Source organism: Indicator indicator, chromosome 29 (genome assembly GCF_027791375.1).
Source record: "Indicator indicator isolate 239-I01 chromosome 29, UM_Iind_1.1, whole genome shotgun sequence".
Lineage (NCBI taxonomy): Eukaryota > Metazoa > Chordata > Aves > Piciformes > Indicatoridae > Indicator > Indicator indicator.
In genome coordinates this window covers 10701719-10718437 of record NC_072038.1, presented here as the reverse complement: position 1 = coordinate 10718437, position 16719 = coordinate 10701719, and the positions used below count along the sequence as shown (strand labels likewise).

Genomic DNA, 16719 nt, shown 5'->3' with positions numbered 1-16719 from the left:
TCATTCAAGATTTTAACTACTAACTACCACACAACTCCCTCCCTTCTATTTTTGAAAAAGCAGCATAAAGGAACCTGGTTGGACTGGAAAAGAAGCACAAATGAGTATACTGAAGTTGTGATACCATCACTCATAGAAGGAACCTTCCCTGTTCTAGCTAAGTGTGTAGATGTCAAAGACATCTTTGGACAAAGTAAAAACAAATTAAAAGTAGAAAACTCAAGGTAGCAAACTCAACTGAGTTCAACTGTAGTTCATAACCTGACTGGAGATAAGAGAATGTTGAGGAGCCCAGTTCCAGCATAGCTAAGTCTGCACTGGGAGAGGGAATCATGGTGGCATGCATTTGATGAAGTCCATTTGATGAAGTTACTGCTGAAGCCTTCCTGCAAACATCCTAGTAATTCTTTGCCAAGAATCATGTGGTATTTTAGGATGTTTTAAGGATTACATATCAAAACTATATATGAAAACACAAGCAAGCACCCATCCTCTCATTCAGTCAAAAAGAGAACTTTTAATACCATTTGCAAACTTACAACTCCCATGTAGCTACAGAGTAACTGTGCTCTTCCTGGGTAGAAAACAACTTTTCACATCCCCAATATGGAGTGCTAATATATCCTTGTCAGGAGAGGAATCAATATAAAATAAATGTGTTAATAATTCATTTCAAACTCAAATAATTTCCAGCACTTCAATAGAATATGTCTGAGGGTCCTTCTGGTGGTGAAGTCTTTGTAATTCTTGCAAACTTCCTTCAATCTTGTTGAGCTCAGAGTAGAAGCGTACCTAAAAAGGAGAAAACAGACATTCACAGTAAAATCAATTCTAATTGTTTTCATACTGTGAAAGTGTCTGTGGTTCTGCACAGTTTCAGATATTTAAACCAAACACATCAGCTCTTGAAATCAAGACAAGAAAGACAATGACTGCCATTTCATGCTCAGGGAGGAGGATACAGACATGTATTTACTGTGTGATTTGTTGTCTGCTCCTCACCTCCCCTTAACACCCATATCCTAACCTACACCAAACAAATAATTATCACAGAAAATGCAACTCACCTGAGCTCTCACAAACTTGTGCATGCTTGAAAGAAACAATTTTGCTTCTGGTAGCATCACAATAACTGTGAAGTGAGCATCAAGTAATATGCACATCCAGTCCATGATCTGAAGACAAAAAAGGACACTCACACTTTATGCTATGCAAGTGACACAGATGTGGCTTTAAAAGCTGAACTCCAAAATATTAGCCTCTAATGCAAAGTGCCTGGTTTCATATTTTAAGGCAGCGTATTTATTTTCCAACAGCAGAGACTGTGTTATAGCTGACTTCATACAGGTTATATTGAGACAATACTTTGTAGGATGAAAATGGATCTCAGTTGCTTTGAGATATTCACAACTACCAGATTACACACCACAGAAACCAAAGGAAGTGCAACTCTTAGAACTAGCTTCTCACCTGATTTACACTTGGAGAGCTCATTCCAGGAAGAGTGGTATTAATTTTTTCACTGCATTTCACATACAGGTAGAATAAATACCTGAGAAACAGCTGAAAGTAGAAAAGTCAGAATATTTTTTAAAGGACTGAGGACTTTTGTCCTGCACACAAAAATAAAGAATTTATCTTTCATTTTTTCGAGACACCTGTATGCTACACATGAGAGTTTTCTGCTTTTCCTACACCATGTACAGCTAGGTGATTGAAAATTCTCAGCAATATTCATAGTAAAGTTATATTCCAAGGTAATCATTGCTCCAGTGTCAGTGCAATTTAATCCAGACACAGACTTTTCGAAGAACTTTGCTAAAAATGGTATCAACAGGAACAATTCTGGTCCCCATCTCACTTTCAGTAGCCAACAATGATTTGCCAGGGGTCAGAATCAGGTCAGCATCATCTTGTGCTGAGCAGAAGCCAAAGATTTCTTTCTCCTAAAAACAGTAATCAAGGAGATGGGTGAGGGTTAACATCAGCTTTGTTCTGATGTGGAGTTTTTTCTAGTGTGTTTTTTCTTTTTGTTAGCAAGCATGAACATTTTCCAAAGAGATTAGGTAAAAAAGAGGGTTTCTTACTTATATTTTCTAAAATAAACAAGGACTAAAAAAATTAATAGAAGTTCCATAAGGATGTGGAAAAACATGACATTGTATGCATTAAATCTTATCAGGCATCTTAATTTCATTTTCATGCACTAGGTTGTGATTTAGACTCAAATTTCTCTAACACAATTGAAAAATTTCTTCCCTTTCCCTTTCCCCACCAAGTAATAACAGGTTTAAAATTTTTTAATACACTTACTACAGCTTGCTTAGCTGGCAGATTTTTCAGGTGAGGCAAAAGAAATGCTTCACTGTAAGCTGAACACAGAACAGCATTTCTGTGCAGTACTGTTAAGGAAATGAAATTGCAGGGGAAAAAACCCAAACAGTTTCTAGAAAGCAAAGTGAATTGTAATTCACATATTTCTCTAGGTTCTTTTAAAATCTTATTTCTATACATACAGCAACTGAAACATCACACCATGGCCTGAACAGCTCCGTTACTGCAGCTATGTAACTGCCAATGTTTTTCAACAGGCAAAGACTGAAACGATTGACACTATTTTCTCTTGAGCAGACCAAATTTCATTACACTTCTGCAATAATACCAGTTTAAATTAGTGCAGATGTTTTCTAAAAGTTAATTGTTTTGATTGTCTAAACAATTTTTCTACTGAGCAGGAACCTCTCTTACAAGAGCTTCTCTTATTGTAACTGCTTAGAGTTTTTCAACAATTTCAGAAGCCAGAGACATGTCTTCTAGTAATACTAAGTATAAATATTCACATCACATCTAATGCACTGAATTTCCTTCACGAGAACACAGAGGATACAATAACGCTGCCCTGTGCGCTCCAACAGGGCACAATTCACCATCGCTTGTCAGACTGCTTTCCTCTGTCAATTGAGTATCCCAGGTGCCTTCTTCCTGCTCTGTACTGAAACCATTTTCTACAATTTCAGTCTTCACTTCTTTATTGTTTGATTCAATATCAATGTAACAGATGACAGAGCCTAGATCCAAATCTGTGTATTTAAGATAGTCTTCATCAATGCTGTAGAAGAAAATTTCAGATGTTGAATACTTTTATTTATTAGCTTTAAAATTGGCAATGCCATTAATCCAATAGTAGTACAGATTATGAGCTCCTTGAAGCTTACTACAAGAAAAGACTTATACTAAAATACAGATTCTGCAGAATGAATAAAGGGCAGAAAAGAGGCACTACTTTGTGACTGTTAACCTTGAACAACACACATAGTGCTTTTATTCCAACAATGTTAGTTACTGTAGTATTAGCCAGTACATCATGGGCCGATTTAAAGCTTATACCCCATTTGAGATTGTTATTTGTGTGTTCTGACTGTAGTGGGACTGCTTCAACCCACAAGGCAGACGATTTCCCTAATGTTTAGCAATAGCGTACCTGACAGTTCTAAGTTACAAAATTAAGATGATCTGATGTTTTGAATTTAAAAAGAATGCTTTTTGCTCTGGAAGCCTAAGGGAACAGTTACAACAGTCTCTTCTTTTGATTACAGTGCCTACTTCAAGCTTTATCCTTCTGGGGATATGAGCTCCATTTCTGTTGTGAATGTACAAGAGTTCATCTTTTTTCTTTTGTGGGCTGCTTACCACAGGTAAGTTCTCTATAACATTCATTGCACAGTAATGTCAATGGGTGGGAATGCCATTCAAGCCAGCAGTGTTACCAAAAGGCATATTTACATAGTTTTTAGAATTAACATATACAACAGACATCTTGGAAAAAAGCTGTCAGTCTGCAACATCCACTGTACTCAGAATGAAGAATTTAATGCACAGTATTAATTGCTGTATTTGGCAACATACAGCTTTTTATTAAGAGACTTGGTTTGATGAAGAAGGGGCAAGGGGGCGGGGTGGGAAAGGGGAATGGAGCAATTCCAACTTACCTTAAAAACATTTCCAAGCAAGCATAAGTAATTTCTTCAGGAATATCTGGAAAGCGCAGTAAGCAGGTCTGTAAGAGATACACATCTTTCCTCTCCAGAGCAACAGCCATTAAATCTGGGCACAAACTGCAAGAACACAGAAACAGGCTGCATGGTTCACACCCACTGAAAGCCTCACTGACAACTAATGCTGAAGTGTTAACCTTGTTTTACACAAAAATCCATCTGGGAAGTGTCAGTTCCACCAGAAAATATGCATAAGCATCTCCAATTGTAAATTCTGGTAATTCAAGGGTGCTCTAGAAAGAACCGTATAGCATTATTACTATTATTATCATCACCATTAACTATTCCGTACAATTAAAGTGCAGAATTATCACCTGTAAGACAAGTCATAGGTCTGGACTATTTCCAGCATGAAAGTTCGATGGTAGTGGTTTGAGTTTGCTTTGTATCTGTTTGTAAGAGCAGTTACTACAGATCCAATACTGGCTTGCAACTCTAGTGTCTGGGCTTGTGACATCAATTGTCTGATTCCATCTTCAAATATCCTTCTGGGAACATCCTGAAAATGACAAATACTGTGTAACTCAGAAGTACAAGGTGTAAGTTTGAGAACTGTGCTGTTACTAATTAAACCAAGCAGAAACAGACTTGTTTTAGAATTCAAGCTAAAAACCTCCAAACTGTCACAACCCCCCACCACCAGCTGTGTTTTGGTAATCTCTCTCAAGCATCAAAGAGCCAACTGAGGGCAACGACTCTCTCTGGACCAAGGAAAACAGTATCCTCCAGTAACTGCCCAGGGACGGTTTGCCTGCTGCTTCAGTAACAGTACTAAAGTGTCCAGCCACAGCTGAGCCCTGGGTATGGCTGCACAGGAAGGGATGCACCTTGAAGCATCACAACACTTACAGCAAATTTTAGAAAGGAACTGAACAGCTCAATACTCTATTAGCAGTTGAATTCCTAGCATTCTGATTTATTAAATCCAAAATGTCTGCTTAAAAAGGCACAGTTCAGGTGAAATATCCTCCCATTTATTCACTGTAAGAGAATATTGTCATTAAAAATGAGCATATTTGTGCAAGCTATTATAAACCTCAAACCCAGCTATTAAAACACTCTATTGTATAGTTCTAGAACACACAGCTAGGACAAAATGTTTAATTTCATCATGTCCAAACACTACTCTAGCACAATGACAACATCTTCCACCTGTTTAAGGCAGCCTTGTCAACTTGAGACATGCAAGAGGACACATAAAAAGGCAACAGCTTAAAAGACAACATTCTAAGTGTCTAAACCACTACTTTCGGGTATTTGTTTTACTTACTTTTAGATTTAGTAAGAGCTTCCCAACCGATAAGTCATCTGGCTGCACAGTAGCAACAGCATTCCTTTCTGATCTTAACTACAAAAAAAAAAAAGTTATTATTCAGGTACAAAGAGATGGTATACATTTAAAGATTTCAATCAAGGTGATTAAGAACTTCCTCTGTCAACTTGCTGCATGGATTACAATTGGTAACTGGATAGTAAAATTCCAGGAAGGAGTGACAACTACAAAGTAAAATTTCTTTTTGCTAGAACACCTAGAATTACAAGTTGTAGTGTGGAGAAGAGACAAGAGAAACAACCCAAACCCCTCACATAATCCTAACGTAACTTACAGCCATTGTGGACTCATATTTTAGAGCTCCAGACTGCTGGGACTGGAAGGAATCTGCCAGCTCCTCATATCCAAGGGTGTTCCAGTTGACAAATGCAGATACATCTGTGAACAGAAACATGAAACTATATGAAGGTAACACTTAAAGCACATTTATTAAAGTAAATTCAGCAATTCCAGTATTGAATGGTATGACAACTCAGGTTAGGTAAAGCCACAATAAATGCAGCCATTTGTGTGCATTGGCCTTCTCAGGAACAGTAAGTTTAACAGCCAGGCACAGAGCACAGTGTTATTTCCAGCTGTTTAGATTCAACTGATTTTAGATGACTGTACTAAAATAATTTTGGTACAAACTCAGAAGTTTCATGAGGTCTTTTCACTGCAATTATAAAATTTCTTACCAGGGGTTTGCTCGTCCTTGAGTTTTCCCACAGCAGCTGCCAAGGATGACGTTTCACACTTGTACATGATGACTGTCAGCACTTTCCCATGGGTGAAAAAAAACTTTTCCTCATAGCACCACAACTACAAGATATTAAAACATACTGTTAATGAGAAGATCAGCAAAGAAGCACATTCCCGCGCAAGCTGATATTTAACTCCTTACTTCGAAACTCAACCAAAAGTCATGGAATTCTGGCATGGTGAGAGTTGGGAGATCACCCAGTCCAAACCCCCTGCTAAAGCAAGGACACCCACAGCAGTTGCCCAGGATCACAATCTCCAGGTGGGTTTGGAATGTCTCCAGAGACAGAGCCTTCACCACCTCTCTCTGGGCAGCCTGCTCCAGGGCTTCAGCACCCTCACAGCGAGAAAGTTTCCCCCCATGTTCAGATGGAACCTCCCGGCTTCCAGTTTGTGCCCATCACTCCTTTTCTTAAAAGTCAGCGACAGATTTTTAAATTGGTTTTGGCAAGTTTAACACTTACTAGCAGGCATTCATTAACTGCTGGTTTTAAGCAGAGAAATAAGAACCATTCTGCTGAGTATTTTCCAGGGGTGTGCAGCAGCTGCTCTAAGGCATTAAGTCCACTTGATTTTTATTTTCTTTAAATTCCCTCTTGTGCAATTTTAAGACAAAACGAGTCAGCTGTTCTGTGCCATTAGCGCATTTATTACTTAGGTGTCATCTTATTTATCACTAATTGAAACCTGAACATCTTGATCATTAAGGGAGATGCAGGGCTCATTGAAGCTGTCAACTGCAAATTATTCTAACAGAACAGATACTGGCTGGATTTTCTGCTTAATTACCTATTCCAAATAATCAAGACCATCACCAGTGACAAGATAGTGGATTTTCAAAGAAACTGCCACAGGCCACTGTTCTGCCACTAAATCTTCTAACAAAAATGGCTCTTCAACTGGTCAAGATTAATTTTGTTTCAGAAGTTGGCATTGGCTCTTACAGACAGAAGCACAACTCTGAAGCCCACCAGTTTCTTTGCTGCTCTCAGGCCAAACGCACAAAGCTTATGGACTGCAAATTCAAGAGTGAGCTTACTTGTCCACTGGTTCCCAGAGGCAGTTCCTTTGAAGTTTGCAATGTCTGAAATTTTGTATTCCATATGGTTAGGCACTCTAGAGAAAATAAGAGAGAAATATTACAAATCCCCCAAAGCACCATAAATGCTACATTCGCCTTTGCTTTCAGTTAGAAACATTTGAGGAAATAGAACTAAGTGTTTCAAAACATCTAGTAATATATTCAACACTAGGAATTAAGTCATTCTGGTTAGATTTCAAGAAAGTATCTCAAGATGAGTTAGTTTTCCAGTGAAGAGCTTTGGCAGGAGGGGCAGCAGTCAGTGTGGCTTCCAGTCAGGAAGAACGTTTTGTCATGAAATGCTACATTCAGGGACTTCAGTTTCAGTGATCCCATGCCTCAGAAGTTTAGGCATGAGACTGAAGAGACGTCTGAGATTTCTTATAGACCATTAGGTCTCCTTCCCTGCTTATATCCTTTTACAACTGTCCAAGCCCTCCTCCCCTCCATGAGTTCTCCTCTTCATCTCCTCAACTGTTTCACAAAGAGTATAAAAGCAAACACTGAAACTCAACAGTGACAGTCCTGCAACCCACTGTGCAGTTTGCTGGTACAGGTTTTCTTTCAGCCAGTGCTCTGAACAGCACAGCACATTTAGTTGACTAAATATTAGTTTTAAAAGCCAACTAATGTTTTCCTTGCACCATTTCTTGCTTAGTGCTCTGCCTAAGGACATTTTAGACTTTATGGTATCTTAATCTGGTTTTTCAAGTTACCTTTGGGTTCTTCATTAGATGCAGTTAGACCTCCCAATACTGCAATGTGGTCTTTATCAAGAACAACAAAAGAAGTTCCTTTTAGAACACTTCCAGATACTGAGAGGTTTAGTAGTAGTGACTTGGGCAAAATTTGCTCTTCCTCTTCAGTATTTTGCTGCAGAGGTATCAGAACTTTGTATACACAGTCATTGGAACCTGCCAAACAAAAGTGATGACACTTTTATCAGCTGTTATCGTGGAGAAACTCTTTGACAGGATATGGCAAGAGGACATTCAAAGAGAACAAAATCCAGTGAGTGCTAAAAGAAGAAACAATACAGGATATTCAAAGAGCACGCTATGATGCAAGGCAGCAAGAGAAAAGTAAAGCTATCAGGAGATCTGCAGGGAACAAGTAATAACAGTTAGGAACAGTCAGCCTCTGCAGCCATTATAAGATCAAGAAGATTAAATTACTACTACTACTACTAGCTAGAAAGAAAACAGCAATATTTTATGTCCTCCCAGACAATTCTTTGCTTTATTGTCACATTCCCTTAGAAAATATAACTTACACAAACACAGAAGTGTGATTATGCGGTCTTTTATATATGCTGTGAAACTCATTGGCTTAGACAATTCCTGTTGTTCAAGCTTGTATTTGTGTAGAGTATTTGTTTTCAGTTTCTGCACATAGACAAAAAAATCTCCATCCTAAAACATAAAAGAAAAGATTAAGTTTTCCTTCAATTCACACAAAGGAGAGAGAACAGAACATCAGGAATTAGTACTGCTTCATTAAGCAAAATTAGGAATTTGTGTTTTCTATTGGCCATGCAGCCCAATTAAGAAACAAATGGATTCACAGGAAGAAGCATTTAAATAAAGACACATTCATGTATAATTCTTTTTTAAAACCAAACATAACTCCCATTTAATAGGTTCATAATAAGCAGGTATTTGAGGGCAATGAAGAATCACACAAGTGTCTGCTACACTTAATCTAATTGTTCCCTGAAGTTCTAAGAACCAGGCTCCTCAGCCCTGAAAGCAACACAACTTCAATTCAACTGATGTATGAGAAAGTATATATAAATAGCATACTCCTTAAGTCAGGATAATGATTTCACTAAAAGCTCTTAAAATCCAATGAAACTGATGATGTATTTCTGGAAAATCTCAGATTTGCTGCAATAGAAGATTTTAAAGTATTCAACTCACTTTCTCAGTAGTGAAAATTAAGACAGGTTGTTTCCCTTCCAGGAAAACTTCACTCCACCTAAAAGCAGAAAGCTGTATGAAACATCCAAATCCAAGCACTATACTTAAAGTCATTATCACTACTCCTTAGGCAGCCTTTTATTTTAAGGATATCTGTATAAATAATTTTAACATGTTAAAAATATTGTGTTGGAAAAAAAAAAAAAAAAAAAAACACCCAACCCCAAGAGCTCAGTCTTCACATTTCTCTCCACTCTCTCAAAAAAGGAAACGACTTTCATCCTCATCATCAATTCCTCTGAGCAAGAAGCAAGGCTCATAAAGTTGTGTCACTTACTTGATGACTTCATCTGAGATAATGTTTTCAATTTCTTGTTGTGGAGCTTCCAAAAGGACATCCAAAGTTCGGACACCACCTCCTCTGAATAGCACCACTGGCCCTCCGTTGGGTAGTGAATGTATTCTGTGCACTTCAGCTGAAAGCTGCACAGGAAAAAACAATTTCCATGTTCCTCAGTACATTATCTTGGAAAGCAAATGTCTTGTCCATGAGGTTTTTAAAGTTCTTTCAATAAATGTGTAAACAAAGGAGTGATGAACACAAAAGATTCCTAATAATGCAGGCCTCAGTAGTGACCATTTTTTTGAAATGACATGAATATGGTAAAGCACTACTTAACAAAAAGCCAGGAAAGCATCTTAATGAGCATCACACTTCTGAATCACAACAGAAAAAACATAACTGAGGGTTAGGAGTTCAAAGAACTGTCATGCAACCTGACTCAAAGTGCTGTTTAACACATCAGAACAGAAAAACCTCTACTTGAAGATAATTTACCATCTTTAAAGACAATCTTCTGAAACTTTGGGCTTGGGATACAAATTAAGAGTAATACTTTGATGATGAAGTCTCTCAGTCCAAGTAGATTCCTTGCAATACTCCAGCACATCATGAACCACAAGTTAAGACAATGGTCAGCCAAAATGTACCATTGCTAATGCTATGAAAACCAGCATTTTTCCCTTCCACCGACATAAAAGTGAATGGTAGGAGACTTACCGTTGCTTTGAATACTTTGTCCAAGTTAATATCCTCATTCTTCCATATTCTCAAAACCTTTAAGAGAAGCATCACTTTTTAAGCACAGTAAACCAGTAATATATGGACTTCATAGCACTGAAAACACAAGCAACTGTATGTCACTGAAACAGGAGGAAAAGAGACAGAAGTATTCACAGTAACCGGAGTGGAAACTGACCCAGGGGGAGGCTGCAGGGGAAGAAGCTGAAGCAGAAGCAACAGGGAGACAAACCAAGCTCAGCAATCTTGAATTGGAAAGGAAGGAGAAGGAAGAGTAAGATTAAGGAGAAAGACATAGCAAAATCCTAAAAGAAAGTTGATCCAAGTCTACACGTATAGAGACATGAACTGAAGTGGAAGAGAATGTTTCAAGAACAACGAAAGGTCAGGAAAGATATTGCATCAATAACTATAAAAAAGAAAAACAGCCAAAGGTTCAGCATGTGCTGAACAAACATTACAAGCACACACACATCTACACACTACCTACACTCACCCAGAAGACTCACTATATCCCTTTAACAAATGGTAAAGGATCTCACCTTGTCATCATGGACAGCTATATACTCATGAGTTTCAAAGTTGCATACAACTGGACATGTGAGAACCTGCCCATGTTTGACTGACCAACAGCCTAGTGGCTTCTGATCTGACACCTGGAAGAGACAGCACAAAGACAATGTAATTAAAACATGGCACACATTTGAGATTCTCCTTAGGGGTGAATGGAAATGCAGGGTAGCCACATATGGGAGCTGTTACAGTCAGAGCTTCTGATTGAGCGTTTCTGGTCCTGATTTTAACACCAAAAATTTCAGAGTAACATGAAATCACTCTTAAGTACAAATTCTTTTCACATGGGAAATAACTGATCTGTAATAGTCAGAAGGGATGTGCACTAAAGCACAGGCATGAGGCACGGCTTTTCCAAAGTGAAGATGTTTTTACTAATATAATCACACACAGAACGATGCCTTTTCCTATTTCAATGTCAGTTATTAAGGCCAAGAGCTATGAATTGTATTGTCTAAACTCACACTGCGTATGAGTTACAACTGGCAGCTCTGAGGGTGCTCAATGCCCTTTCAGCCTATAGCTACACTGGGCACATTTATTAGCATATTTGTGTTCTCCAGTAGGGTCTTGCTAGTAGGAGGTTGTATCATGAATCCACACAATCCCTATCCCCACGAACATGAAAGCCAATTAAAGATATAAACCAAAGTATTTAAGTTTATTATGATCCACTGAAATGTATGCATACACTGAAAGACACCATAGCATGCTTTTAGTTTCAAGTGCTGCAAACGAAAATCTTTTACTCTCCAGCCAAGAGAAAGGCATCTAACAAACTGACAGCCGGACAAAACGCGTGTCTCCCGGCTACTGTGAGGAAACGGCACGTTCCCTGCAGCTTCGGGATGGAAGATTTCTTGGAATAGGGAATTGAGAGACAAAATCAGCTAGAGGAGAAAAACACAAGTAACAGCCTAAGACGACAAACCGGGAGAGCAGACAAGCCGGGGGATGAGGAAAAGCACAGGTGAGCAGGGCCAGGCGGGGCAGGAGGCCCGCTCCCGCAGCCGGTGCCGTCCCGAACGAGCCCGGCCGGCGGCACTACGCAAGGCCTCTGCTGCCCCGCCTCCAGCCAAGGGCCGGCAGCGTGGTGGAACGGGTACACGCGGGTGAGGCGAAGCGTCGGGTGTCCGGTGGCAGCTCGGCACGGTCGCTCTCCGGACACGCCGTCCGGGGCTGGAGGGAGGGCGGCCCCGAGGCTCGGCCGCTGCGGCCCTAACCGGGGACCCTCACACAGGCCGGAGCTGCACGACAGGGGCGGCAACGATGCCTCCCGACGCCGAGCGGCCGGGGCTGGGCTAGGCGGTTACCTTAAAGAGCGTGGTCGTCCTGCCACGGTCGGTGAGCAGGACATGGTCGGGGTCGGGGCCCGGCTCCAGCGCCAGGAGCCCACCACCGAGGCCGACACCGCTACTGGGACTGAGCCCGCAGAGCGTAAAGCTCTCGCACAGCGCCGCCATCTTCGCGACCCGCGCCACCTCTCGCGAGACGTGGCGAGGCCAGCGGCCCGGTGCGTGACCCAGGGCGGAGGGCTGGGGCGGGCGCTGCTGCCCGGGGCGGTGGAAGCGGCTGACAGCTGTGTGAGCTGTTGACCGCTCTTGGGGAACATGTGTTGCCAGCACTGTAATTGTGGGGTCCTGCCACTGGCTTATTTGCTTGCTGAAGACTCCACGTGTAATTCTAGCCCATGGAGGACACACAACCTCGCTTTGGTAGCCAGAATTTGGTGTAAATGGGACATGGCCCACGCATGCTTACCCCAACAGGGTCTTCATGGCTCAGAAGCAACAAGGGATCGCCTTGCTGCAGACCTGAGGCCACGCACAGCCTCATGGTTTCTGTCTCTTTTCAACTGTGCGATTTCTACCTTAAATATTTTCTAGGGCTCTGTTTGTTCCTTGTGTCCTGTCGTACATTATTGAGTGGCTACTGGTGCAGGGAATGTTTTTATCTCCATGGACTAAGCCTCTACTGAAAGGCCTAAAGAATCACGCTACATGACAGATTTGTGTGGACTAAAATGAAACGACAATTCTGAGAGATTTAGAGTGGTCTCTTTTCCAGTATTTACTACAACAGTGGGCTCCCAAATAAGTTCCTTACTGAAAAACATCCTTGTCACCCAAATAGTCATTTAAAACTGAATGGGCTACACCAGCCTGATGGGGCACCAGCCCTGACAGAATCTTTAAAAAGCTGAGGCACCACAAAACCTAGTAGGTGCTGTAAGTGGTTTAAATTTTCCACACAAAGCCAGTTCTTTGTGCTGTTCAATGTTGAGGAAATGACTTGCAGAGTTGGGGGCAGAAATGCTAATGGTTATGCTCCTTGCTAGAGGAGACCTAATAAATGAAAAGAGCAACAACTGTAAAGAATAATTGTTGGTAGTTTATTTACAACAAAATGAAAGGAAAAAATACAATATTAAAATAATAAATAACTTGGAAAAATCAGAAACTAAGTGATATGGATGAGAAATCTGACAATCAAATTCTCCTGCTGAGCCCTGCATCGCTAAAGGTGCAGAGCATTTCAAAACTTGGTCCTTATTTGATGGTGGTGATGCATTGCCTAATATAGCTATCACTGCTCTAGGTGAAAGAAATTAATTACTGATTCAGAGTCCCAGAAATGAAATAAAACAATGAAACCTGGCTTAGTGACACCACAAAACTACAGGAGATTGTAATTCAATGACCATGCTGCTCATTTAAAGCAAAACGTTGTTAGACTTAGTAGCAATTTTAACTTACACATATAAACTCAAGTCCAAACAATGGAAACAGAAAAGCCCCTATTGACAAGATCATGAATTCTCTCTTACTGCACTCACTAGCTCATAAGAAGCACATACACCTGGCTTGGTTCAAATGACAGCACGTTGTTTTCAAGTTACAGTACAGCAAGCTTCAAAGCAGGTTTAACAAAACAGAAACTAAAAGTCAAGGAACAAATATTTCCATTTCAATATCTCTACAGCAGCAATTAATGCAAACTGGCTACTAGATGTCACAAAATCACCTTCCAGAGTAATTAAAAAAAAAAAGCCAAAGAATAAGGTCAAATAGTTTCTTTCCATAGGATTTATCCAGTCATTTACAAAATTAACCATTACATTCATAAGAAATCCTATTAAGTATGTGTTTCAGGAATGTGCTGCTTCTCCTTCTCTTTCTCAATAACTCCCTTTTTAATTTCTTAGGAGATCTGCCCTTACAACGACTGCAGTGAATTGTCAGTTATTTTGTTGTGATAGTTCCACAAGAAATATATAAAAATAGGAGTAAGGCTGGGAGAAGGTTTTAACAAACAAACTGATCATGTTATTTGCCCTGAACGGCATTCTCCTTGATAAAAAAATCCTCCTCAAGCCCTGGCAGGGCTGTATCACATCATTCCTCAGTCACTGTTGTAGATAATAGGCACCATGCTCCGAAGATGCACTCACTGAATAATCACACCTTTTATTTTTGCCGAAATGATGAACACCTGCAAAATGCTCTCTGCTTTTCTCCTCATAAACATGTTTGAAAACACAACAGAAAGCACTGTGAAAAAAACAGTAATGAAAACAACCACTTTCTTTGCATGAAGAGATACCTGCATTGTTCAGGCTTTTTAATTTCATTTTGTGTGGGTTTTTGTGTTTGCAGGGAATATTCTAGAAAAAGTCATCCTACCTTAGAATCACAGAATGCTTTAGGTTGGAAGGGACCTTTAAAGGTCATCTAGTCCAACTTCACTGTAGTCATCAGAGACATCTTCAAGTAGATCACCCTGCTCAGAGCCCAACTCAACCTGACCTGGAATGGTTCCAGGGATGGGACATCTGCCACTTCTCTGGGCAACCTGAATAATGAAATTCTTCCTCTGTATGTAGTCTCTTTTAGTTTCAAACCATCATCCCTTGTCTTGTTGCAGTAGGTCCTGCTAAAAAGTCTGTCCTCAGCTTTCTTGTAGGCCCCTCCAAGTACTGGAAAAAACCCAACCAAACCAACCAAATAGAAAAAGATATTTTAAAGATCCTATCAACCAAATGGGTAATGACTGGTGGAGAAAGCAAAGCAGAACAGAACAGAGGCAGTGAAAAGCCTGGGCTATTTCTTGTCTAGAACAACGAAACATTACAGGTCCTTTTCTTTGCCTTCATTAGGAAGGAACATGGAGGCAACATAGCTGATGGTGATCCTTGTGTCCAGCAGTCAACAAACCCAGCACTGCTCAGGGGAAGGGCCACAGCAGCAGCACAGGCAGAGGGACACAGCATTAAGCAGTCTGTCATTTCTTCCCATGACGTCTTTCTCCTACAGCTCTGTCAGGCAGCTATTAAGATGTGACGAATTCAGGGGTGTTAATTACTTTCATACATGCCTTATCCTCCAATCTATTAATATGATAATCAATGAATCCACATGGGATTGGGAAGCAATTGGTTAAATATGAGTAGGGGTATGACTGCTTTGGTGTCAGACCCAGAGGCCAAAATGTATTTAGAAACAGTAATATGTAAGCACAAGGACATTATGACTAGAGCTGAGCAAATTTTCCTTTGACAAAGAAAAAAATAATTGAAAAAAGGGCTTTCAGGTGGAGCAGACCTAATCTCTCTATATATAGATCAAATTCAGGAAATTAAAACCCAGCCAAACAATGCTTCATGTTTTCAAAAGCTTCCCTTCTCTGCCAATGTTCCAATCTTGCTACTAAATAAATAATAATAATGAAAATATTTGACCAGTTATAATAATGAATATATAATCTGCACACTTCTTAAGATGAAATCATAGACCAGCATAGGAAAGTTTTGTTTGCTTCATTACAGAGGCTTCTTTTTAAACAAATCATCACCCATTAGGTTACTAATCACACAGAATTACCAGCTCTGAGAGGAAGAGCAAAGCAAAACATGGACAGTAAAAGGGAGAATGCATGAAGTCAGACCACAGCTAACCTACAGAGAGCTCCCAGATTTTGTTAGCTACAGGATTTTAACTATCAAACAAATATACACTCGTTTTCAGTGCAGGTTGGCAGTGGAATTAATTATCCTGCTACCAAAGCTACCCTATAAATATAAAACATTCAACATAACTTCTACTGCATCTACAGCCATTGAGAAGTTCAGTGCATTTAAGCCAGTCACATCACAGCATTGTGCTGAGCAGATGGCACAATGTCCTGTCCAGGTAAAAGGCCATCCCCAAACTGATTGTTCAGTATTCAATGATAGTTCAGCTCTGGAGGACTCTTTTTAATCCACGTACCACGTCACCAATGGTACCACTTTGATCAGGTAAGAGCTTATAGGTAATAGGTATCACTCACTGGAATTGAACAGCAGCTTATTCATCATCTACTACAGCTACCAATACAGATACTGACAGCATTCCCTGTTTGAACGAGAAGAAAGTACCCCAGATGGGGCTCAGCAATGAAAGTTTCTCACCGAGCTTACATTTGGAGAAGGAAGGAAGGAAGAGACCACTTATGCCATTTATTTTTCTCCTCCTTCCACAATCTACACTTCCCTTCTGGGAAACATCCTTTGAATTCCTGAGATTGAAGAGTGATTTCACAGGCAGGTCAGGAAGAGCACTTCTGTTTCCCTAACGTCAGCCTACATGGGACTGAGCAGCCCCACTGTTCATCTGCTTTTTGAAATGAGTGATTTTGTTCACCCCATCCCTAGACCACGATAGAGGCTGGAACCAGCTTTCTGTTAGCAGAGATTGTGCTGTTTAGAAAAGATGAGAGGCAGGAAAGAAAACAGAGTCTCATATTTTCTTTCCTGTACATTCAAGGACATACAGGATAACTACCACTCTTCTTCCAGTGAGGAAAAGACAGAATTCATTTGGTTTGCTTCTCAGCTGTCTCCATTTAACTGCTTTTTTTTTTTCAGTCTTACCCATGGAACACCATTGATGAACACC

The 16719-nt window shown here is 40.2% G+C and overlaps 1 protein-coding gene across 1 annotated transcript; it reads right to left on the bottom strand.

The window, feature by feature from the left end:
• Positions 1-534: 534 nt before the first annotated feature.
• NOL11 (nucleolar protein 11) lies at positions 535-12246 on the bottom strand. Its single transcript, XM_054393788.1, has 18 exons — positions 12097-12246; positions 10753-10866; positions 10190-10246; positions 9467-9612; positions 9130-9187; positions 8484-8622; positions 7927-8124; positions 7169-7245; positions 6066-6189; positions 5663-5766; positions 5326-5403; positions 4370-4554; positions 3990-4115; positions 2888-3109; positions 2314-2392; positions 1471-1563; positions 1068-1175; positions 535-792 (listed from the first exon to the last, which is right to left on the bottom strand). The coding sequence occupies exons 1-18, from the start codon at positions 12244-12246 to the stop codon at positions 679-681; spliced, it is 2172 nt and encodes a 723-aa protein (XP_054249763.1). The 3' UTR covers positions 535-678.
• Positions 12247-16719: the final 4473 nt, after the last annotated feature.

Coding starts and splice junctions, on each gene's coding strand:
- NOL11 (XM_054393788.1), bottom strand. CDS start 12,246: ATGGCGGCGCTGTGCGAGAGCTTTACGCTCTGCGGGCTCAGTCCCAGT. Junction 4,116..4,369: donor ACCTATGACTTGTCTTACAG/GTGATAATTCTG, acceptor GTGTTCTTGCAG/TTTGTGCCCAGATTTAATGG. Junction 3,110..3,989: donor TGCTTGGAAATGTTTTTAAG/GTAAGTTGGAAT, acceptor TTTCTTCTACAG/CATTGATGAAGACTATCTTA.